The sequence below is a fragment of the Ascaphus truei genome, chromosome 3 (genome assembly GCF_040206685.1).
Source record: "Ascaphus truei isolate aAscTru1 chromosome 3, aAscTru1.hap1, whole genome shotgun sequence".
NCBI lineage: Eukaryota > Metazoa > Chordata > Amphibia > Anura > Ascaphidae > Ascaphus > Ascaphus truei.
Genome location: NC_134485.1, coordinates 22,719,456 through 22,739,661, shown reverse-complemented (window position 1 = coordinate 22,739,661; position 20,206 = coordinate 22,719,456). Strand labels below are relative to the sequence as shown.

General features: G+C 42.7%; 1 protein-coding gene across 5 annotated transcripts in view; it reads left to right on the top strand.

Annotated features, from left to right (window-relative positions):
• The window catches only part of KCNJ15 (potassium inwardly rectifying channel subfamily J member 15), a 56,612-nt gene extending 40,958 nt beyond the window's left edge, over positions 1-15,654 (top strand). For all 5 annotated transcript variants that reach the window (XM_075593751.1, XM_075593747.1, XM_075593746.1 and 2 more), the window contains 2 exons: positions 13,206-14,338; positions 14,517-15,654. In XM_075593751.1, the coding sequence (XP_075449866.1) occupies positions 13,225-14,338; positions 14,517-14,530 (1,128 nt within the window). In that variant the 5' untranslated portion in view covers positions 13,206-13,224 and the 3' untranslated portion in view covers positions 14,531-15,654. The remainder of the gene's footprint in view (positions 1-13,205; positions 14,339-14,516) is intronic.
• Positions 15,655-20,206: the final 4,552 nt, after the last annotated feature.

Below are 20,206 nucleotides of genomic sequence, written 5' to 3'. Positions count from 1 at the left end.
CACACTGACACACACACACACACTGACACACACACACACTGACTGACACACACAAACACTGACTGACATACACACACACACTGACTGACGCACGCGCGCACACCCCCACACCCACACAGACGCGCGCACACACACAATGAATGGTACACACACACACACTGACACACACACACACACACACACACACACACACACACACACACTGACACACACACACACACACACACACACACTGACTGACGCGCGCACACACACACACACACACACACACACACACACACACACACTGACTGACACACACTGACTGACACACACACACACTGACTGACACACACACAGTTACTGACGCGCGCGCGCGCACACCCCCACACACACTGACTGAATGACTGACTGACTGCCGCACGCACACACTGACTGACTGAGGCACACACACACGCACACACTGACTGTGTGTGTGTGTGCGTCAGTCAGTCTGTGTGTGTGTTTGTGTTTCTGCGTCAGACTCACTGACGCGCGCGCACACACACTGACTGACGCACACACAATGACTGACGCACACACACTGCATTAAGCTGTAAAGGATGGAGGGGGGAACTGGATTGATGTGAATGGGGGACAAACAGAGAGAGGGGGTGAGGAGAGAGAGAGGAGCGGGAATATTACATCCCGGGTAACGCCGGGTCTCTCAGCTAGTATAAAATAAACGTAAAGAGAGGGTGCATACCATTCAATGATGGATACAAAAAAAGGAACAACAGGACAGTCACTCTTATACTCCCAGAAAGTGAATATATATATCATTTACGTGAATCACTATCCGTATTTGAAGTGTGTGTGTATATAAATATATATATACATACAAATGAGCATACAGTAATATTTCCATTTGCTATTTGCCTTGCTATGGAGGGTTTTTGTCACTTTTTTACTCACATAATTTCACATATACATACATATATAATATATAATATATATATATATATATATATATATATATATATATATATATATATATATATATATATATATATATATATATGCATGCAGTGGAAGTGTATTGTGTGTATTTACCTACACACTCACTCCACATTTCAGTAACATACATATACATCTAAATAATATTCACATATACACGTTTGCTATAAATGGAATTATTACAATTTTACATTATATACACGTGCAATGAATGGAATAAACACTGTAATATAAGTTTGAAATCGCCTATCCGAGCTGCTATGCATGGCTGATCCCTTTTCTCCAGCTTCCTTGAATGTGCTATGAGGAAGATCATGTGACCAGATGCTAGTGCACGTTTAGAGAGAGGGAGGGCAGTGCTGACAAAGGGGTGTGCCTGGGTTTGTGACAGGACATGAAGGGGCAGTGCCTTAGCAAATGCTTGTTAAAATAGAATACAAGAAAATTGGTCTTTCAAAGTTGTTTTTTTTAAAACAGAAAATGCTAAAAGTATTATTTCTTACTACAGAACTGATTTATTAAAAAAAACACACATGCAGGATATAGACTGAACTGCAGCTTTAAGCCCATAATGATAAGATAAGATGATGTGATAAGACACATTTCAGCGCTAGAAGACCCCCTTGCTGGTCATTCAAGTGCTGGAAGATATCTTATGACATAGCACCGTTTAATAAATATGGCCTTTAAATATTTATTTTTCCTGCTCTCAGATGTCAAATGTAAGAATCACACTCATCAAGTTTGATCAATAAAATGAAGATCAAAGATAAAATCAGTTACTTATGATATCCAAAATTTCTCTGGATTCTACTAAGAACTCACTGAATATCCAGCTTTTGAAAGACATATTTGCACAATTTTGCTTGTGTTTTTCTTTCCACATATATACCCGCGCTCCCCACAAACATCTTGGATACCTGACACTTTTGGATTGAGGAAAAGCAATCTACATGAAGGGTTCAAGCTGCATTTTATTTATTTAATTCACTTTATCACATATTCACTTTATGTTTGAATTTGTCACTAATTTAAGCACTTATTATAAGTCACGCGTCCACTATTTAGAAATAGATTTAAGCGCCAATATATAACTATTTTTCTGTTTGTAAAGTTCACTTATGATATGATAAAATGCAAAAGGAAGGGTGAGAAAGTGATTGAAGAAGGGGACTATATCCCATTCTAATGCAGATGTAGCATTACCCCAAGTCAGGGGCGGCCAACTCCAGTCCTCAAGGGCTACCAACAGGTCAGGTTTTCAGGATATCCCTGCTTCAGCACAGGTGGCTGTCATAATGACTGCATCACCTGTGCTGAAGCAGGGATATTCAGAAAACCTGACCTATTGGTAGCCCTTGAGGACTGTAGTTGTCTCCACCTGCTCTAAGTGCCTTGTATTGTGACTACACACAGTAATGGTCTCACGGCAGGCATCGGCAGGGAGAGGGCAGCCGACAGACAGCGGCAAAGATGAAGAAATTCATCTTTTCGCGCCGCTGCCTGCGCTCAAATGTAAGTATTGGTGTGTATGTGTGTATGTGTGTTTGTACGGATGGATGTGTGGTGGGTGGGGGGGGTGGTTAAAAAACTGCAGAAGTAAAAAAAAATAGTTATTAAACTTATTTTTTAATTTAAAAAAATCTTACTTACACTCCACTTACACTCACACTCACACAACATATACACACACATACACACACATACAGTATATACATTACCTGCAGCTTCCGGCACTATATACAGGAAAAACATGCGGCACGTGCACACGCGTTCGCATAGGAACGCGCGGCCGCATCCTGTATATAACAGCCCTAATTCAAATTTTTTTTTTAAATTACCGTTTTTTTAAAAAAAAAAGCTTCTTTGCATTTATGTGCTGGCAAATCGAAAAAATAGTTTGATAATTGAAGTAATATGATTGCAATATTTTTTCTCTTTCACGTAGTACCATGTAAGGCCACTTCTCTATAAAAAAATGCCAGGTGGGTTATATTACTGTAAGTCTGCGCTTATAGTGCTGGCGACGGTGACGCGACCGTCGCGTCAAAACAAATGCATTGTCACCGTCGTCGGCTCGACGGCGCGACAGTGCTACCAAAAAACTGGTAGTCACTGATATTTGATTTTTTCGGCGACGGTCTCCTCTTGCGGCCAATCAGGAGCTTCTCCGTGCCTCTGCCCTCCCCCTTTTGTGACGTCACTGGCCCGGTAGCCAGCGACGTCGCCTAAACTTAAAATATAAGTTTCGCGACGGCGATGGGTAACGTCATCGGTCACATCGCCGGCACTATAAGCGCAGCCTAACTTTCACCACCTGGTTCCCTAAGGCTGCGAAAACACCGCGCGCGCTGCACGAAAGAAAGGCCGCACCTCAATGAGGCAGGCCATGGAGCATGCGGCAGTGCGGCAGATTTTCCGCGAGACAAAAAAAATTGTTTTTTTTTGTTACGCGACGGCCTTGTCACGTGGGCGGTTCGGCCAATGAGGGCGAACAGCTCACGTGACATCATGGCCACGCCTCCACAAGTTTTTCTTGTGAAATATCAATGCTTGCACACATGGGAAGTGCATCTTCTCATTTCTTTAGTGATACTCATTTGGTGGATCAGGGTCCCCCTTTCTTATCCATATATTTAACGTCTCTTTTACTGTGGGCCTCCTTCTGAGATCCTGGCCTGGTGTGTGTAACCTTACTGTTACGTCTCCAACCCTGGTTTGAAACTGCCACTTCCTCAGGGATACTGAACACTGTGGATGGGGATCAGCTTGTAGGTTTGATCCTGAGACATCCTGGTGGCACTTCAGCTTGGCCCAACTGAGTCATGTCTGCATTCCCTTTCTTGGGAAATGCTCTTAGATTATATTGCCATTCTAGATCTTAATCCTTGGGGCACTGCGCCTAACTGGAACACAACAAAAAGGGGGGCCTGGCCTTAGCTATACTTTGGGGGACGCTTTCCCTAACTCTAATCTATGAAACTTCTCTTCTGCTGCAATGCTTGAACTCTCCCAGAATCCTATGCTCCTCTCCTTTATACCTCTGATGACAAAGTATGCTGTGTCACCACTGGATCGAGCTTACCGCTACTCTATTAACTCCTAGTGTACTTTTAGTAACCACACCAGGAGGAGGGGGGTTATATTAAATTGCAGTAATAGAGCAGAAGTAAATGACTATTGGTATCAACACCCTATTGTCACAATAGTCTTGGTGTCGTACACAATGCACGTTGTCATAACTGCCATAATTCTGGTTAACACGCCTAACGCATTAAGCTATTAATGTCAAGTGTGTACTCATGTTTGTATGTAGGTATATCTTTTTTTATATAGCGTCCACAGCTGTACTTGTCACTTTACAAAAGAGACAATACAATACAGGGAATTATAATACAATAAGCGCAACAAGCAAAATCACACAATAAGAAAGGAAACCCAGAGCGCTTACAATGTAAATCAATACACACAAATAATCCTAGGATTACAAACAGCCCCCTAAAGTTGCACTCAAGGTAGGTGACAAAAAAATCTATTGTCTACTAATAACTTTCTGGATAGTAGCCAAATCCTAGCATAGGATTCACCACCAAAAGGTCACACTCAAATGAAAATAAAATAAAAAACACTTTAATAGTTATACTGTATAAAAACGACGAAACACTCCAAAAAATGCACAACAGTGCATGGATAAAATCCCCAAATGTGTTTGGTCACGGTAACTATATGAACAGATAGTGTTCCAAACTTATAGCTAATAATGAGTCAAATGCTATGCATAGAGCTGCAGTATTACATACACAGGTGTGGTGAATGATTATAAAGGGTAAATAGCAGTGGTCTTAATACAAACGCTATATCAGGGGGGCGCAAACTTTTTTCCCTGCGCCCCCCTGCCGGCTGTCCCCTCACTCCCGCGCCCCCCCCCAACCCCAACTTACCCTCGCACCGGCGTAATGACGTCACGTTGCCATAGCAACGTGACGTCACATGACCTCGCAGCGTCATTTTGACGCTGCGTTGCCATGGCGACGCCGGGAGGAAGCCGCCGGGGCCACGGGTAAGTATGGTTTGCAGAGGCCCTGCAGCTCCCCGGCACTTAATTTAAGTGCCTTCGGGAAGCGCGTGGGGCCTCTGTAAACCCGCGCCCCCCGTCGGCAGTCTCGCGCCCCCCCTGGGGGTCGCGCCCCACAGATTGCGCACCGCTGCGCTATATGATACAAAATCTAACCAAACAATCTTCTGTATAGGGAGGTCAGTACACTCAGATTTAATCATTAAATGGATATATATAGAGAGGCCCTATAACAGCTTGCTTGGGACCAATACACCCATACACGGAATTAATATTCACATACAATCGTTGTAATTAGTCAATAATAGACTCTGTGTAGTGACTCTGGGTAGCGCACGCAGAAAAGCACAAAATAAATACTCCAAAGCATAGAACGAGCACTCGCATACAATCGTTTGTTTTTTGTCAATAGTAGACTATGAGTACTTGCTCTGGGTAGCGCATGCTGCAAAGTGCGGAAGTACAAGCCCCCAGAGAGGTAGAGTAACACCAAACCAAAGTAGGATAGTATACAACCTGATATGAAATATCAATAAGCAGCGTTTTGCTCCGTTTAGTGGCTGGAGCGACCGTTCCTCCAAACACAAACCGCGCATGCGTCAACGTGATGACGTCACGGCGTACCCCGACATACGTTTCACACGTCACCGCGCGCTTTCTCAAGGGGGAGGAGTAGGCTACACGGAGCAAAACGCTGCTTATTGATATTTCATATCAGGTTGTATACTATCCTACTTTGGTTTGGTGTTACTCTACCTCTCTGGGGGCTTGTACTTCTGCACTTTGCAGCATGCGCTACCCAGAGCAAGTACTCAGAGTCTACTATTGACAACAAACGAACGATTGTATGCGAGTGCTCGTTCTATGCTTTGGAGTATTTATTTTGTGCTTTTCTGCGTGCGCTACCCAGAGTCACTACACAGAGTCTATTATTGACTAATTACAACGATTGTATGTGAATATTAATTCCGTGTATGGGTGTATTGGTCCCAAGCAAGCTGTTATAGGGCCTCTCTATATATATCCATTTAATGATTATATCTGAGTGTACTGACCTCCCTATACAGAAGATTGTTTGGTTAGATTTTGTATCATATAGCGTTTGTATTAAGACCACTGCTATTTACCCTTTATAATCATTCACCACACCTGTGTATGTAATATTGCAGCTCTATGCATAGCATTTGACTCATTATTAGCTATAAGTTTGGAACACTATCTGTTCATATAGTTACCGTGACCAAACACATTTGGGGATTTTATCCATGCACTGTTGTGCATTTTTAGAGTGTTTCGTCGTTTTTTACAGTCTAACTATTAAAGTGTTTTTTATTTTATTTTCATTTGAGTGTGACCTTTTGGTGGTGAATCCTATGCTAGGATTTGGCTACTATCGAGCCAGTTATTAGTAGACAATAGATTTTTTTGTCACCTACCTTGAGTGCAACTTTAGGGGGCTGTTTGTAATCCTAGGATTATTTGTGTGTATTGATTTGTGCTTTCTCCCTTGCACCAGGTAGATTATTTCCTGTTTAAGTGTATGTGTGTTTGGTGTAGCGACGTGCCCTCTGTGTATATTCATTCGCTTATAATGTAAGTAGTATGTTTGGAGACTTACAGAGGCAGCAGGTGAGGGGAAAAGTGCAGTAGACGGCAGTCATTGATACGGGTGACTGTGAGTGCGAGACAGTAGTCATGACTCCAAGCTAATAAAATGCTTCATTTACGGTGAGAGGTGAGTTGTAAGATTTGACTTAAAGGACAGGAGAGTGTGCTTGGCATATACTGAGTGTGAGGGATATCCACAGGTAAGGGGCAGTGAGGGGAAAAGACTTAAGGCGAGAGAGAGCAGTAGAGGTGAAAGGGGTGGAAAGGAGACATTTATGGCATGGGAATTAAGAAAAATTATGGGGACTATGCTAGTATCCTTCATTAAAAAAAAAATCGCCGGGCCATTTAAATCGCCATTTTTTTTAGCGTTGCTATCACCTCGATAAAGCCTCGATTACCTGTGATAGCAGAATTCCCAAAATGGGCGAGTAGCCGGCAGCGTGATGATCGCCTCTCTGAAAAGGCCTCACCCGGCAATTTCTTTCAGCTGCAGAGAGAGCTGCACAGAAAAAAATGTAATACTAGTGTAGGTGAGCAGGGGGTCTCAGGAGAAGAACCGCGTTGATTTGAGGTCCGGGGACCCCCTGCTTCCCGAGATACAGGCCTCGTTATGGGATGCCGGTATCTCATACGCATTTTATTCCCACGGTCACGTGACGTGGGCCATTTAAATGCATAGGAGATACCGGCACCCCATAACGGGGCCTGTAGCTCGGGAAGCAGGGGGTCAAATCAATGTGGACCTGCTCCAGAAACACCCTGCTGATCTACACTAGTATTACCTTTTATATTAAAACAGCTGCTACCCACAATAAACATTAAAACCACAACAACCCCACCTCCTCTACCCCCATATGATTGACACCAGAGGCCGCGGGTGTCTGGGGGTCCACAGGTGGTCCCCGTGGGTGTCCAGGGGTCCTCAGATGGTCCTCATGTGTCCAGGAGTCCTCAGGTGGTCCCTGTGGGTGTCTGTGGGCCCTAGGGTGGTCCCTGCGGGTGTTGGGGGTCCTCAGGTGGTCCCCACGGGTGTCTGTGGGCCCTCGGGTGGTCCCTGTGGGTGTTCAGGGATCCTCAGGTGGTCTGTATGGGTGTCTGGGGGCCCTCGGATGGTCTCCGTGGGTGTCCGGGGGTCCTCAGGTAGTCCCCGCCGGTGTCCTCAGGTGGTCCCCATGGGTGTCTGTGGGCCCTCAGGTGGTCCCCGTGGGTGTCCGGGGGTCCTCATGTGGTCTCCACAGGTGTCTGTGGGCCCTCGGGTGGTCCCCAGGGGTCCGAGGGTCCTCAGGAGATTTAGGTAAAAGCAGAGAGGAGGGGGAAGGAACAAAAAGAATCTCTTTAAAGTAGCCGGCAAAGTCTTGAGGAGAAGTGAAGGAAGGATGGGAAAAGGAAGGAGAAGGTCAGAGGAGGGAGACAAAGAGACTAAAGACAGGATGAATTGGATATGACAGTGTCACTGAATGCGGAAAAGTAGTTTTTTGTCTTAGAGAGAGCAGAGTTAAAATAGGAGAGGATACATTTATACTGCAGGAAATCAGCATAAAGGTCAGATTTCTTCCATAGGTGTTCAGAGGTGCGAGAGCAAGTGAGAAGGAAGCATATTCGTGAATTTAGCCAAGGCCTTGGGTTAGAGAGATGAGTATGCTGGAGCCGAGAAGAGGCATATAGATCAATAGAGCAGGAGAGGATAGAGTTGTAGGCATTGGCAAGATTGTTAGGTGCAGAGGAAGGACAGAGGAGAGAGGTTAGCATTCAGGGTAGATGCCAGAGCAGAGAGGTCAATGCAGCAAAGGACTCAAGACTAGCGAGGAGAACAGGTAGGAGGGGGGTGAAGCGAATGAGTGGTGGAGAATGATAGGAGGTGATGGTTAGAGAGTGGAAGGGGGGGGGGGTGGAGAAATCAGATAGGGAACAGTTTTTAGTAAAGACCAGGTCTAAATAGTGACCATCCTTTTTTAAGCCTTTCTTTGGAAGATATAGGAGGATACAGCAATTTGCTCAAAATTACTTAAAGTGCAAGTGCCTGTGGCACGAATTGAACCAACAAATTGGAGAAACTTTAGAGCACAACATTCATAAGACATTGCTTTGAAATGCAGCATCAAGCTACTATTGACATTTACTCTTCGACAAGCAACCTATTGCTCTCCAACTCAAGGACATTGACATTGGGATTCCATTTTAGTATAAACATTTCATATTTTTTCTAACAATATATACACACACCTGTTTATCCTTTGTTTTTTTTAGAAGGAATCTCTCTGCTGGTGGACAGCCTACATTAACAAGAGAACACAGTGGCCCTGTTACAGTTCTTTCAACCACACCATCGCATTGCACTTTTTCCTAGTTGAACACAAAGCATATAAACACGATGAATCAATGATGTAACCAGACTAAAGAGTTTCAAACGATTACACAAAAGAACATTTAAAAAATAATAAAAAGAGGAATGAGAAAGGGATTGGCCATTTTCCTGGATTCAACAATTTAAACATCATTTTTTTTATAAACATCATTAGTGTTTAACACAGTCGAAAACTAGATGTTGATTTTCAACAGTGCCTAGTCTCTTGAGTGTAATTAGATTGATTAAAGTGCTTTTACTCTGCACTAATTTCTTGAAACACTTATCTTCTACTCTTTCAGTTGCACCAAAGAGAATATAGCCACAGCCTAGGTTGTAATTTGTAAATTAAAATTAAGAATCCAATTTGTAGACAAAAGTCTTCATTGTTGACTTAATTTGAAACTTCCAATGGACACTACTGGAAACATAGATTTGTAATAAAATTCCTAGCATGATGTATGTGTGCTACACATACATATGGTTATGAACCACGTGGAAATTAAGAGCTTAAGCATGTCATGTAGCTGAAAATGTTTTAATTATGGGGCAATGTGCCGTTCTGGACCGATTTATTACCCTCATACAGTTGTCCTCATTTCCTCTCAGTACTTGGCTGTATATAATGTAGCTAGATATATGTGGACTGCAGTCAGTCTGTTAATGGGCCATGTTAGGCCTAACTATTGGTGATCGTCATCTTGAGCAGCTGGATAGTTGGATTGAGTTGAAGATTCACAAAGTGCACTTATGTTTTTTTCTTCCTGTAGCTCTATTTCTTATTTTCCAATGACAATAGAGATTAAAGCATGATTTGGTGCTTTGGTATTGAGCTACCTATTCACTCACTAAATAATTATGGTTAAATATGGATCACTGATGTATGTCACATTTATTGTATGCACAAAAAGAAGAATCAAATGAATTGTCCTCAATGTAGGAAACTTTCAGCATTATTGTGTTTATATATAAAACATCCTGCTAAATAGTTCTTTCCTATTGTGCTTAATTTTTTCCATCGGTAGACATTCGCTATAATTTTATCAGCACATTTGAGTTCTGTTTTTGATTTGTAAATCCTGGAGTTTTATGTGAAATTAAGGACTTTACTCATGCTCCGAATACATCTAATGCTGGGTCCATGAATGCCCGGATGAAGGAACAGACTCCTCATCGATCAGCGGTTTTGATACAGTATAGTATTGAACCACAAACTTCAGGAAATTGGCTTCACCAAGGAGTCATGCGAGCGGAGCGTTTACATGGCTTGTTGGAATGCGTGATGGGGGACGTGCCGAGGGCGTCCATTGATGTCATGTGCGCGGCTCGCCCTCATTGGCTGACCCACGCACGTGACCCAGCCGTCGCGCGTCAAAAGCTAATTTATTTGATTCTTCTTGCTCTGCGTGCCCCATCGCGCTTGTGCATGCACGGTCTATGGCCGCGATCATTGCCTTATTGCATTTTGATCACCCGTGCTCGTGGTTGCTTGCGTCCTAATCATGGACAGTAGAGCAGGGGTAGCCAACTCCAGCCCTCAGGCCACGAACAGGTCAGCTTTTCAGGATATCCCTGCTTCAGCACAGGTGGCTCAATCAGTGGCTCAGTCTTCGTCTTCGACTGAGCCATCTGTGCTGAAGCAGGGATGTCCTTAAAGTCTGACCTGTTAGTGACCCTTGAGAACTGGAGTTGGCTACCCTTGCCTTGGACATTCAAAGGATATTTTTTATCTACGTTTTCTGGATTTTGCCTTTCAGTATAATTTCTTTTTTTTTCCAAAGTCTATCTAATAATTTATTATGGAACAATAACTAACTGGATTGATTGACCACCCCCATGCACAACAGCAGTAAGACTCCTTATAAAGTTCCTGCTGATAACACCTGGGCAACATGTTCCTGTGTGCATCTACTTGCCCATAACTGCAGTGGAATCAACAGCTGTAATTGTTGGGGGGGGGAGGGGGGAGCTCCTTTCATTAATATCCGGGTCTCAATTCTCTAATCTAACAAGAAGAAGCCTGGAAGTACTTGGCATACTCTGCTCCGCTTTACATTGCAGCATGTTTGTTGTTGGGCAGATCAGAGCACAGATTTACAATCTCCGCTGCCTGTTCCTGGGGGATCCCTCCCGCCCGGTGTCCTATTAAGTGTTTTATTCAAGAGGACTCTAAAATTTTGTCGAAATCCAATGTTCAGATTGTAACCGACTCTTGATTCAACAATGGAAATATTGCACTGACATTGTGTGTTTTTGGAGCGCTCAGCCCATGGAACGGTGCATCGTTATACAGTTCTGGCAGGTAGCCATAACATCTGTGGAGAACATGGTCTCCACAAATGTGTATCATGGCCAGGGTTATTGCAGCTGGTCATACAAATTGTGTCATATAGAGCTGCAATAATGACAATGCAATGATGTTACATAAGCAATAGTCATATGTGGGTGGGGAGTGAAAAAGTTTTAACATACATCCTTAACATAATTATTTGGAATATACAGCGATAGGCTTTTTTTTTTTTTTAACAATTCATCAGTTGGATATGATCATCAAACGAGCCCATTGTAGCCTAAGCATGTGTCAAGTGTCAAGTGTCAAGTGTAGTGTTTTAAATCTACTGTATATTCTGTTTAACACAGCAGGCCAAAGCTCTAGGGAATCCAAGTTATAAAGTGGATAGGCCGCTAAAAGTGACATGCCAACCAGATGTTTATTTGCTTTCCACGACCCAGAATCCTTGTCTACAGCTTGACCACTCTATTACATGACAATAGGGTGCATGAAGCAGTTGTGGAGATCTTGGGAAGACAGGCAAACACATTTTGTACTGTAGACCAGGGGAGCGCAATCTTTTTTCCCTGCACCCCCCCTGCCAGCTGTCCTGCTCTCCGCGCGCCCCCCCTCCTTACCGTGGTTTGCCGCCGTGTTGCCATGGCGACGCATCTCCAGATGTCGGCTGAACCACGGTAAGTAAGGTTTACAGAGGCCTTCTCCGCTTCCCCGGCACTTAATTTAAGTGCCTTCGCAGTTAATCTCGTAGAATACCGTGTCATAACGCAGAATACTGGTTCATAACAGCATTTCACAGAATTTCCTTAGGATTCACTAGCAGTGATACCGCAGAATATCGCAGACGATAACACGCTGGCAGGTGCAGTAACCTTTGCCACATCTGTATGTCTTTTAACAAACCCTAAATTATTAAAACAATATAAATTAGATAAGCTTCTCAATGTTTCAAGTTTTTTGCACCTCCAATGTTGCTCGATAAGACGTCACCTTCTATAAAGCACACATTAGCTGAATAAGATGCAGGTGTAGCAGTCATTATTGCTGCTACTGGCGCCTTGCAGCGAGACAAACACAACTGGCCAGTGGGAGAAGCCACCATTGTAAGAGCATTAGACGCGCGCAAAAAAGGAGGTGACTAGTCTGTTAATGCGCGCGCCAGCGGATACAATAACGTTCGTCACATCTGTATAATCACTTGATTTATTAATGGGTGTTCTAGGTTTCCATGGGACTGCGAAAGGAGAAAACAACAAACTAAGGTGCAGCGCCACAAAAGGGTGGTAAGCTTTAGCACGCCTTTGCTCTCAATAACGCTTAGCATCCTTAAGTGGACCTGGGCCTAAAAGGCGTAAATAAATATACCATGAAGTTGCCTATTGCACAGCGTACTGTATATTGAACAACCCACTGAAAGTGACGGTGATCATTAAACAGTAACCGATCCCTTCTTTGTCTAAAGGAATAAGGAATAAGTTAAGGAACGTATGTTCCAGCGGTGCTGCACTCTATTACTGTTATAAATGAAATATATGTGGAAATGGTAACATACTTTGTAAACTTTGGATAACTGACAATCCAAGAACAAAACTGAATATTGTGATAAATGCCATACTAATTTAACAGAAACATACCATCAGAAATTAGCACAAATGTTACTGAATATCTCCATTAAAAAAATGGGTACTGTGTATATTCATCTTAGTCTGGAGAGCTTGATCACATCCATATTTAAATCTAAAAAAAATCTATAAAATATACTACATAAAAAGACATGAGGGTCCATATTTACTAAGAGATGCTATTTCATGACACCTTCAGGTGCCAGAAGACAAGTTAATGGCACCTAATACATTAATATGCTAAATAAAAGATAGGTGGACTTAACAAAACTGTTTTTATTCCCTTAGGACTGACCTTGGGTTGAAGATGGATGCCAATGATGCAAATTTATCAATCCTCCCACTCATGTGTGATGTCACCACTGAAGTGAAATCCGAGAGACCAAGGGTTATATCAAAAAACGGGCACAGCAATGTGAAGATTGATAAGATAGATGGTGTATTTCTGCTATACCTTCAAGACTTGTGGACCACTGTGATTGACATGAAATGGAGGTATAAGCTCACCTTGTTTGCTGCTACCTTCTTTTTGACATGGTGCTTTTTTGGAGTCATCTACTTTGTCATCGCAGTTGTCCATGGTGATACGCAGGGTGAACTCTTGTCGAACCATACACCATGTGTTAAGAATGTTGACTCCTTCACTGGAGCTTTTCTCTTCTCTATGGAGTCTCAGACAACCATTGGCTATGGGTTCCGCTTCATTACAGAAGAGTGCCCCCATGCTATTTTCCTGCTGGTTGCACAATTGGTCATCACAACTTTAATTGAAATATTCATCACAGGGACTTTCCTGGCCAAAATTGCAAGACCCAAAAAGCGTGCTGAGACTATTAAATTCAGCAACAGGGCAGTTATTACTAAACATAATGGAAATATTTGCCTGGTGGTACAAGTGGCAAACATGAGGAAGAGCCTTCTGATACAATGTCAACTTTATGGGAAGCTTCTTCATACATATGAGACCAAGGAAGGGGAGAAGATCCTGCTGAAGCAAGCCAATATGAACTTCCACGTGGACTCCTCTTCAGAAAGCCCATTTCTGATTTTGCCCTTAACTTTTTATCATGTACTTGATGACAACAGTCCACTAAAGGATCTCACAGCTCAAAATATAAAGCAAAAGGAATTTGAACTTGTTGTCCTTTTAAATGCAACAGTCGAATCGACCAGCACAGTCTGCCAAAGCAGAACATCATACCTCCCTGAAGAGATCTACTGGGGCTATGAGTTCATGCCGGTCGTGTCTGTATCACAGCATGGGAAATATGTTGCTGATTTCAGTAATTTTGATAAAATCAGAAAAAGTTCAACATTAGAATCCGTCTTTTATTCAGATTTTGAGAAACAAAGATTGGAAGAACAGTATAGACAAGAGTACCTAAAGGAGAGAGAAAAACGCGCTGCTACGTTAAGGCAAAGTAATGTTTAAATATTAACCAGTTTAACATCTTTTTTTTATTGACAGAACTTTGCAGCAACGATCTATTCCTTTTTTTAAGATGGTTTCATGTTTTTGAAGACATGTTAATGTCTGTTTATTCCTGCATTGGTCTAAAATGGCAATATGAATACATTGTGTATTTTTTTTTTTTACAGGTGTATCCTCTTGAGTCAAGACTTAACTTTGGGGTATTCCTTGTATTGCTCCATAGGGAAGGATGAAGCCATGTAACTCCTTCAATGACCTAAGATCTTGAGATGCATTGAAGACTCAATTAGATTGCAATCAAATAAAAAATTTTAAAAAAGCATAGCTTCATCTGTAATGTGCCTTCCATGTGACTAAATGAGGAAGAACTATGAAAGATAATATTGCTATGTATTGATCGTTTCTAAAAACCACAAGTAATTTTAACAAAAGTGGAATAGTATTTCTTATAGTAACATTATTTTAAAAGTATAACTAATAAGTCGATGTATGTGAATGGCATTTAACCCCCTGAGAAATTGGACAGCCTGCAACACATTCAAGTTGTTAATTTGGGAAAGATTTTGCATGAGACATGGCAGGCTTCTGTTATACCACTTGGATAGTTACGGTTTGAGCAGTTTACTGGATACAAATGAATGACATTGAGTTGAGAAACTTTTTTCACCAATTCAATTCATACTTATGAGGCTCCATGTGAAGCAGAGCAAGGACGTGTTAATATTTTACAGCACATCGATGGCGTTTTCAGGACCACCGTGACTAGTGCAGTGTGTTAGCATTGTAATAGCTAGAATCCTCACTCTGAGCTTATATACTATATATACACTTTGTATAACGATGGGGCCTATTGAATATGCAGGATGAAGTGTTCTATGAACAAAAATTAAATGTGATCTCCCCTTTATTCAAAAAATAACTTAACTTAATTAAAGTTCCTGTTAAAATACTCGGTCATATACTGTCAAGATCAGTTTAATTCAGACTGATCAGCTGCTAATATATATAATCTATCTTGCGTTAATACAAATAATCACTGTAAAGTATGTTTCTATGTGAATGTGTCTTTTGACATTTTGTATGTAATTTTATTTGCACAATTTTATATTTGTTGTATGGTGGTGGACATCTCTGTACTAAAGATGGTACGCTTTCTATAAGAAGGTGCAGTCAAATATGTTCAAGTCAAATTTTATATTTGGATAGTTGTGTTCTCTGCTATTTTAATATAATGCAACAAAATGTTCAGCTCAATGCACCTATCTACCACAAAAAATAAATGAAAAATAAAACATTAGAAAATGATATACTGTACATATGTCTTTACAATGTGGTCCAAGATATGCTGCAACACATTGCCATCAGGTAGCATTTCCTACAAGTTCATAGGGTATTCAGGCACCAAGATATGCTGCAACACATTGCCATCAGGTAGCATTTCCTACAAGTTCAGAGGGTATTCAGGCACCAAAAATATTGGAAAACATTTGAGATTATATTTGCCTATTTATTTTCATATAACTCATACGAGAGATTCAGAGTACTGTTTTTTTATATATATTAAATATATAATATGTGTAACCCATGTTCCCCCACCCTAAGAGAGAATCACTGCGATTACTTGGTGATGGTGCTACCTGTTTGGTTCACAGGAAGGCCCTGAGTATCCACCGGTGTTGTTTGGGGATAGACAGGACAGGCTTTCAGTGCTGGGTGGTTCTTTCTCACTGGTACAGCACCTCTATTCTATTTCATAGATAGTCCCCGTGGAAAACAGTCACCAGGCCTCAGACCCCCCCCACCCCCCCTATCACTCAAGGGAGTTGTTTACTGCAGGAGCATGGCAGATTTAACCCTAACACTGCCTGTGCTGGCACCAGGACTTACGTGTTAGGCAGGGGATTAGAAGCCCAGGGGGTACCTGGCTACATATATATTAAATTTAGACTAAAAACGTCCCATTCAAGGTTCATATGTGATATTTTTAAGAATCCGCCAACGAGTTGCTGATTCCGCGGATTGGATTCTACACATCAGTCGACGAATTGTATCCAATTGCGTTTTTTTATTACTCCGCACAGATTAAAAACGACCAAATCTGTTTGCGGATTTCTTAATGCTAAACGGATTTTTTTGGGGGAGGGGGAGGGAGATGCTAAAAAATCTAGGAAACCAATTTGGGTGAATACGCATATCTCTACCAGTAGCGCAACCAGAGGGGTGCAATGGTGCATCTGCACCCCCAAAGAATGTCATATATTAGACTAGATTTACTATTGTCATATACGTGGGGCCCCCTTGCCCTCTTCCCCACAGCAATGAAACTGATTGCCAGGGTGAGAGCCGGGCCTCAGTAAGAGAGTAGCCCTCCATCGACGTTGAGGCGTCATGTGACACTGAGTCGTCATGGCGACGTGTTGCCCTGACAACGCATCGCCACATCAATGAGAGCCGGCAGGTAACATTTTGGCACCCCACTAATATGAATTTCTAGTTGCGCCTGTGATTTTCTACACCTGCGCAGCCCCTCTCCCCGACCACAAGCACAATCAGTGCCAAACAGACGTTTACACTGCACAAACCCAGATAAGGTTTGTAATCCGACAGGTGATTGCGTTATGTACAGTATGTTAGACTCAGCCATTAGCAATGAGGAATGCAAGTCAAAGTTTGCCATGAAACAGAAGTCCTGATGCAATCAAAACACGCCATGGCGATAAATCTTAGCAACGCCGTATGAGCAACTCTGCTATGTCTCTGACAATCGTTCTACACATCATTATTTTCCTCATGCCCTGACTGGCATGCATCTCACCACCCCCTTCCTATTACATAGCAGGGCCATTATCAGGTATCTGAAGCAATATGGTGCTCGTTTAAGTTCTCATCTTGCTGTACATAATGAAGAGGGCTTCCCAGGGTCAACTTTGTCTCAACCTTCTATTTATGTTCAATGTATTTTTCTTTCCCGTTAGCACAGCTGTCGTCTCGTGTCTTAAATTATTATTTTTAAGTGACTATGGGCTCTATGCAGTAAGCGCCGAAAAGGCTTTTTTTGCCATTTTCTCGGCAAAATAGCCTTTCCGATTCAGTAAGCGCCGAAAAGTGGCCAAAATCGGCAATTTTTTTCCCCGAAAAAAACTTTTTGGCATGCGGGTGCCGATAAGCCACTTTTCGGCACTTTTCACCACTTTTTGAAATCGGCTGAATTCTAGTAGCCCCGATCAGCTTTTGGCTGGTGATCGGCACTCTAGAATTGAGATTTTTTTCACCAATCCAGCCCGACAACTAAAGCTGGCAAGTTGGTGGTGGAGAAGCATCGGCAAGGTGATTAGAAAAAATCAAGCCTTTTTCCTGCCTGAGATTGATGCCGGGGGTCTCCGGAGCTGATACCCATTAATACCAGCACCGGAGCCCCCAGGCATGCATCCGAGGCAGGAAAAATGCATTTAAAACCCACTTCATTACCTTAGCGGCTAACCGCTAAGGCAATGAAGGGGTTAACCAGCCGTGCCAGGTTTATTGTGGGTAGCGGGGGTGAAGGGGGTATTTGGCCCTTGGTGGGTGTTTAGGGCTTGCGGGGGGGGGTTGCGGGTGGACTTAACCCATTCATGACCGCTACGGTCATGAAGGGGTTAAGCCCTCCCGGTACCCACCCGCAAGCCCTAAACAACCACCGTTGGGGCTAATACCCACTTCGGCCACCCCTGCTACCCACAATAAAAAAAATACACACACAACAGCCCCACACTAAATACATTTATAAATATATAAATAAATAAATATATAAATATAAATAAATATATATTATATATATATATATATATATAAAAATATATATATATATATATATATTACACCAACAGCCCCTATACCCCCCTGTGTTAGGGGGGGTGTATTTATTGTAAAGTATTTGTGTTGTTGGATTTTTGTGGGGGGCACAGAATTGGTACTGCAGGCCTACGGGGAACACCCGAGGGCCACCGCCGGCCTCTAGTATCATTGCTGTGCATCCCAAAAATTTAATATATGTAATGGGGGTATAGGGGTTGTTGGGGGGACAGGGGGTGTATGTTGTTTATTGCAATGTTTATTGGGGACAATTGTCCCCAGTAACCGTGCTATTATGCCTTAACCCCTTCATTGCCTTAGCGGCTATCCGCTATGGTAATGAAGCAGCATTAATGTATTTTAATAATATTGTGCGGGAGCAGGGGGTCACCTGAGCTAAACCGCATTTATTTGTGGCTCAGGGACCCCCTGCTTCCCGAGTTACAGGCCCCGGTATGGGGCATCGGAGGCCAATGTCGCCGCCATCTTTATAGCGTCCAAGACGCGACGTGGGCTCTATAAAGATGGCGGCAACACTGGGACCCGATGACACATACCGGGGCCTGTAACTCGGGAAGCAGGGGGTCCCTGATCCATAAATCAATGCGGTTCAGCTCAGGGGACCCCCTGCTCCCGTACACTATTATTAAAAATACATTAATGCTGCTTCATTACCATAGCAGATAGCCGCAAAGGTAAGGAATGATTGTTTATTTATATGTGTGTTTTACTCATAGTGTAGATGTGCAGAGGGTCTCCGGAGCTGAACTGCTTTGGTTTTAGGTCCGGGGACCCCCTGCTTCCCGAGATACAGGCCCCTTTATGGGGTGCCGGTATCCCTCTGCTTTGTTTACATTCCGCGGTCACGTGATCGGGACATTTAAATGCAGAGGGATACGGCACCTCATAAAGGGGCCTGTATCTCAGGAAGCAGGGGGTCCCCGGACCTGAAACCCATGCGGTTCAGCTCCGGAGACCCCCTGCACATCTACACTATGAATAAAAATTGTTTAGAAAGATTTTTTATTTTGCCGATGTTTGAACAGAGAGAGCGGCGGATCTCTCTCTGCTGACATCGCGGCAGGGGACGGCGTATCGCCAGGTTATCGGAAGACAGACTTTCTCGCCACCGGCTACTCTGCATTTTGCTTTCGCAGTGATTCGCCAGGGATTTGGCCCTTCCTGAATACTGCGAGGGCAAATCGCCAAAATCATGCCGATATTGAACCCCTGCCGAGAGCACTTTTTCGGCGCTTACTGCATGAGGCCCTATATCTTGTACACGTGATGAGCTGAAACTTGGGAGGGGGTTGATTTCCTCTGACTGCTCCCCTTTTATCTTGTGTCAGTGTGTTTTCAACAAGAGTTTGCGCAGACAGAGCCCCCTCCCTTAACTTTCACTATCTTTACTGGATGTCGCATCAGGACAAGATAGCTTGACAAACACTCACCCATTCAGTGACCCTTAAGAAATTGCCCAATTGTAATTGATTTCCAAAAGAACACAAGCAAGCAAATGTTTGCTATTAGTTTTGTTAGATTTGTGTGAGGAAGCCAAATAGTCTATTTAATTTACTTTACAAAAGAGAGGACTATGGTTGGCTATGCAGGATTGCACCTTTAAAAGAAAATGTGGTCCATTTTTTTTAACCTGATTAATGGTTATAAAGTTCTAGCTTTCAGCTTTGCCTGCCATTTCACATAAGGTCTTTGGAAGAATGGTTAACTACAGCTGTTAATTAAAATGGGCATGGTTGAAAATAAGGAGTACATCTACTGCCAGCTGCACATTGCAATTAATTACTGTTTGAAGTAACCGATTAATTACCCATGACAAACATTAGTATAATTACAACCACCGTAATATTTCACCAACTGGGTTAGGACATCATGTAAAAACTCAAGCATGCATTGTTCTTCTTATCTGTACTTTTAGCTTGCTGATAAATATTGTGATCACCCTTATTTAATTGGCCTAATGAAGTGAGATTACAGTAATGTGAAATGAAGCATACCCTTTTTTCAT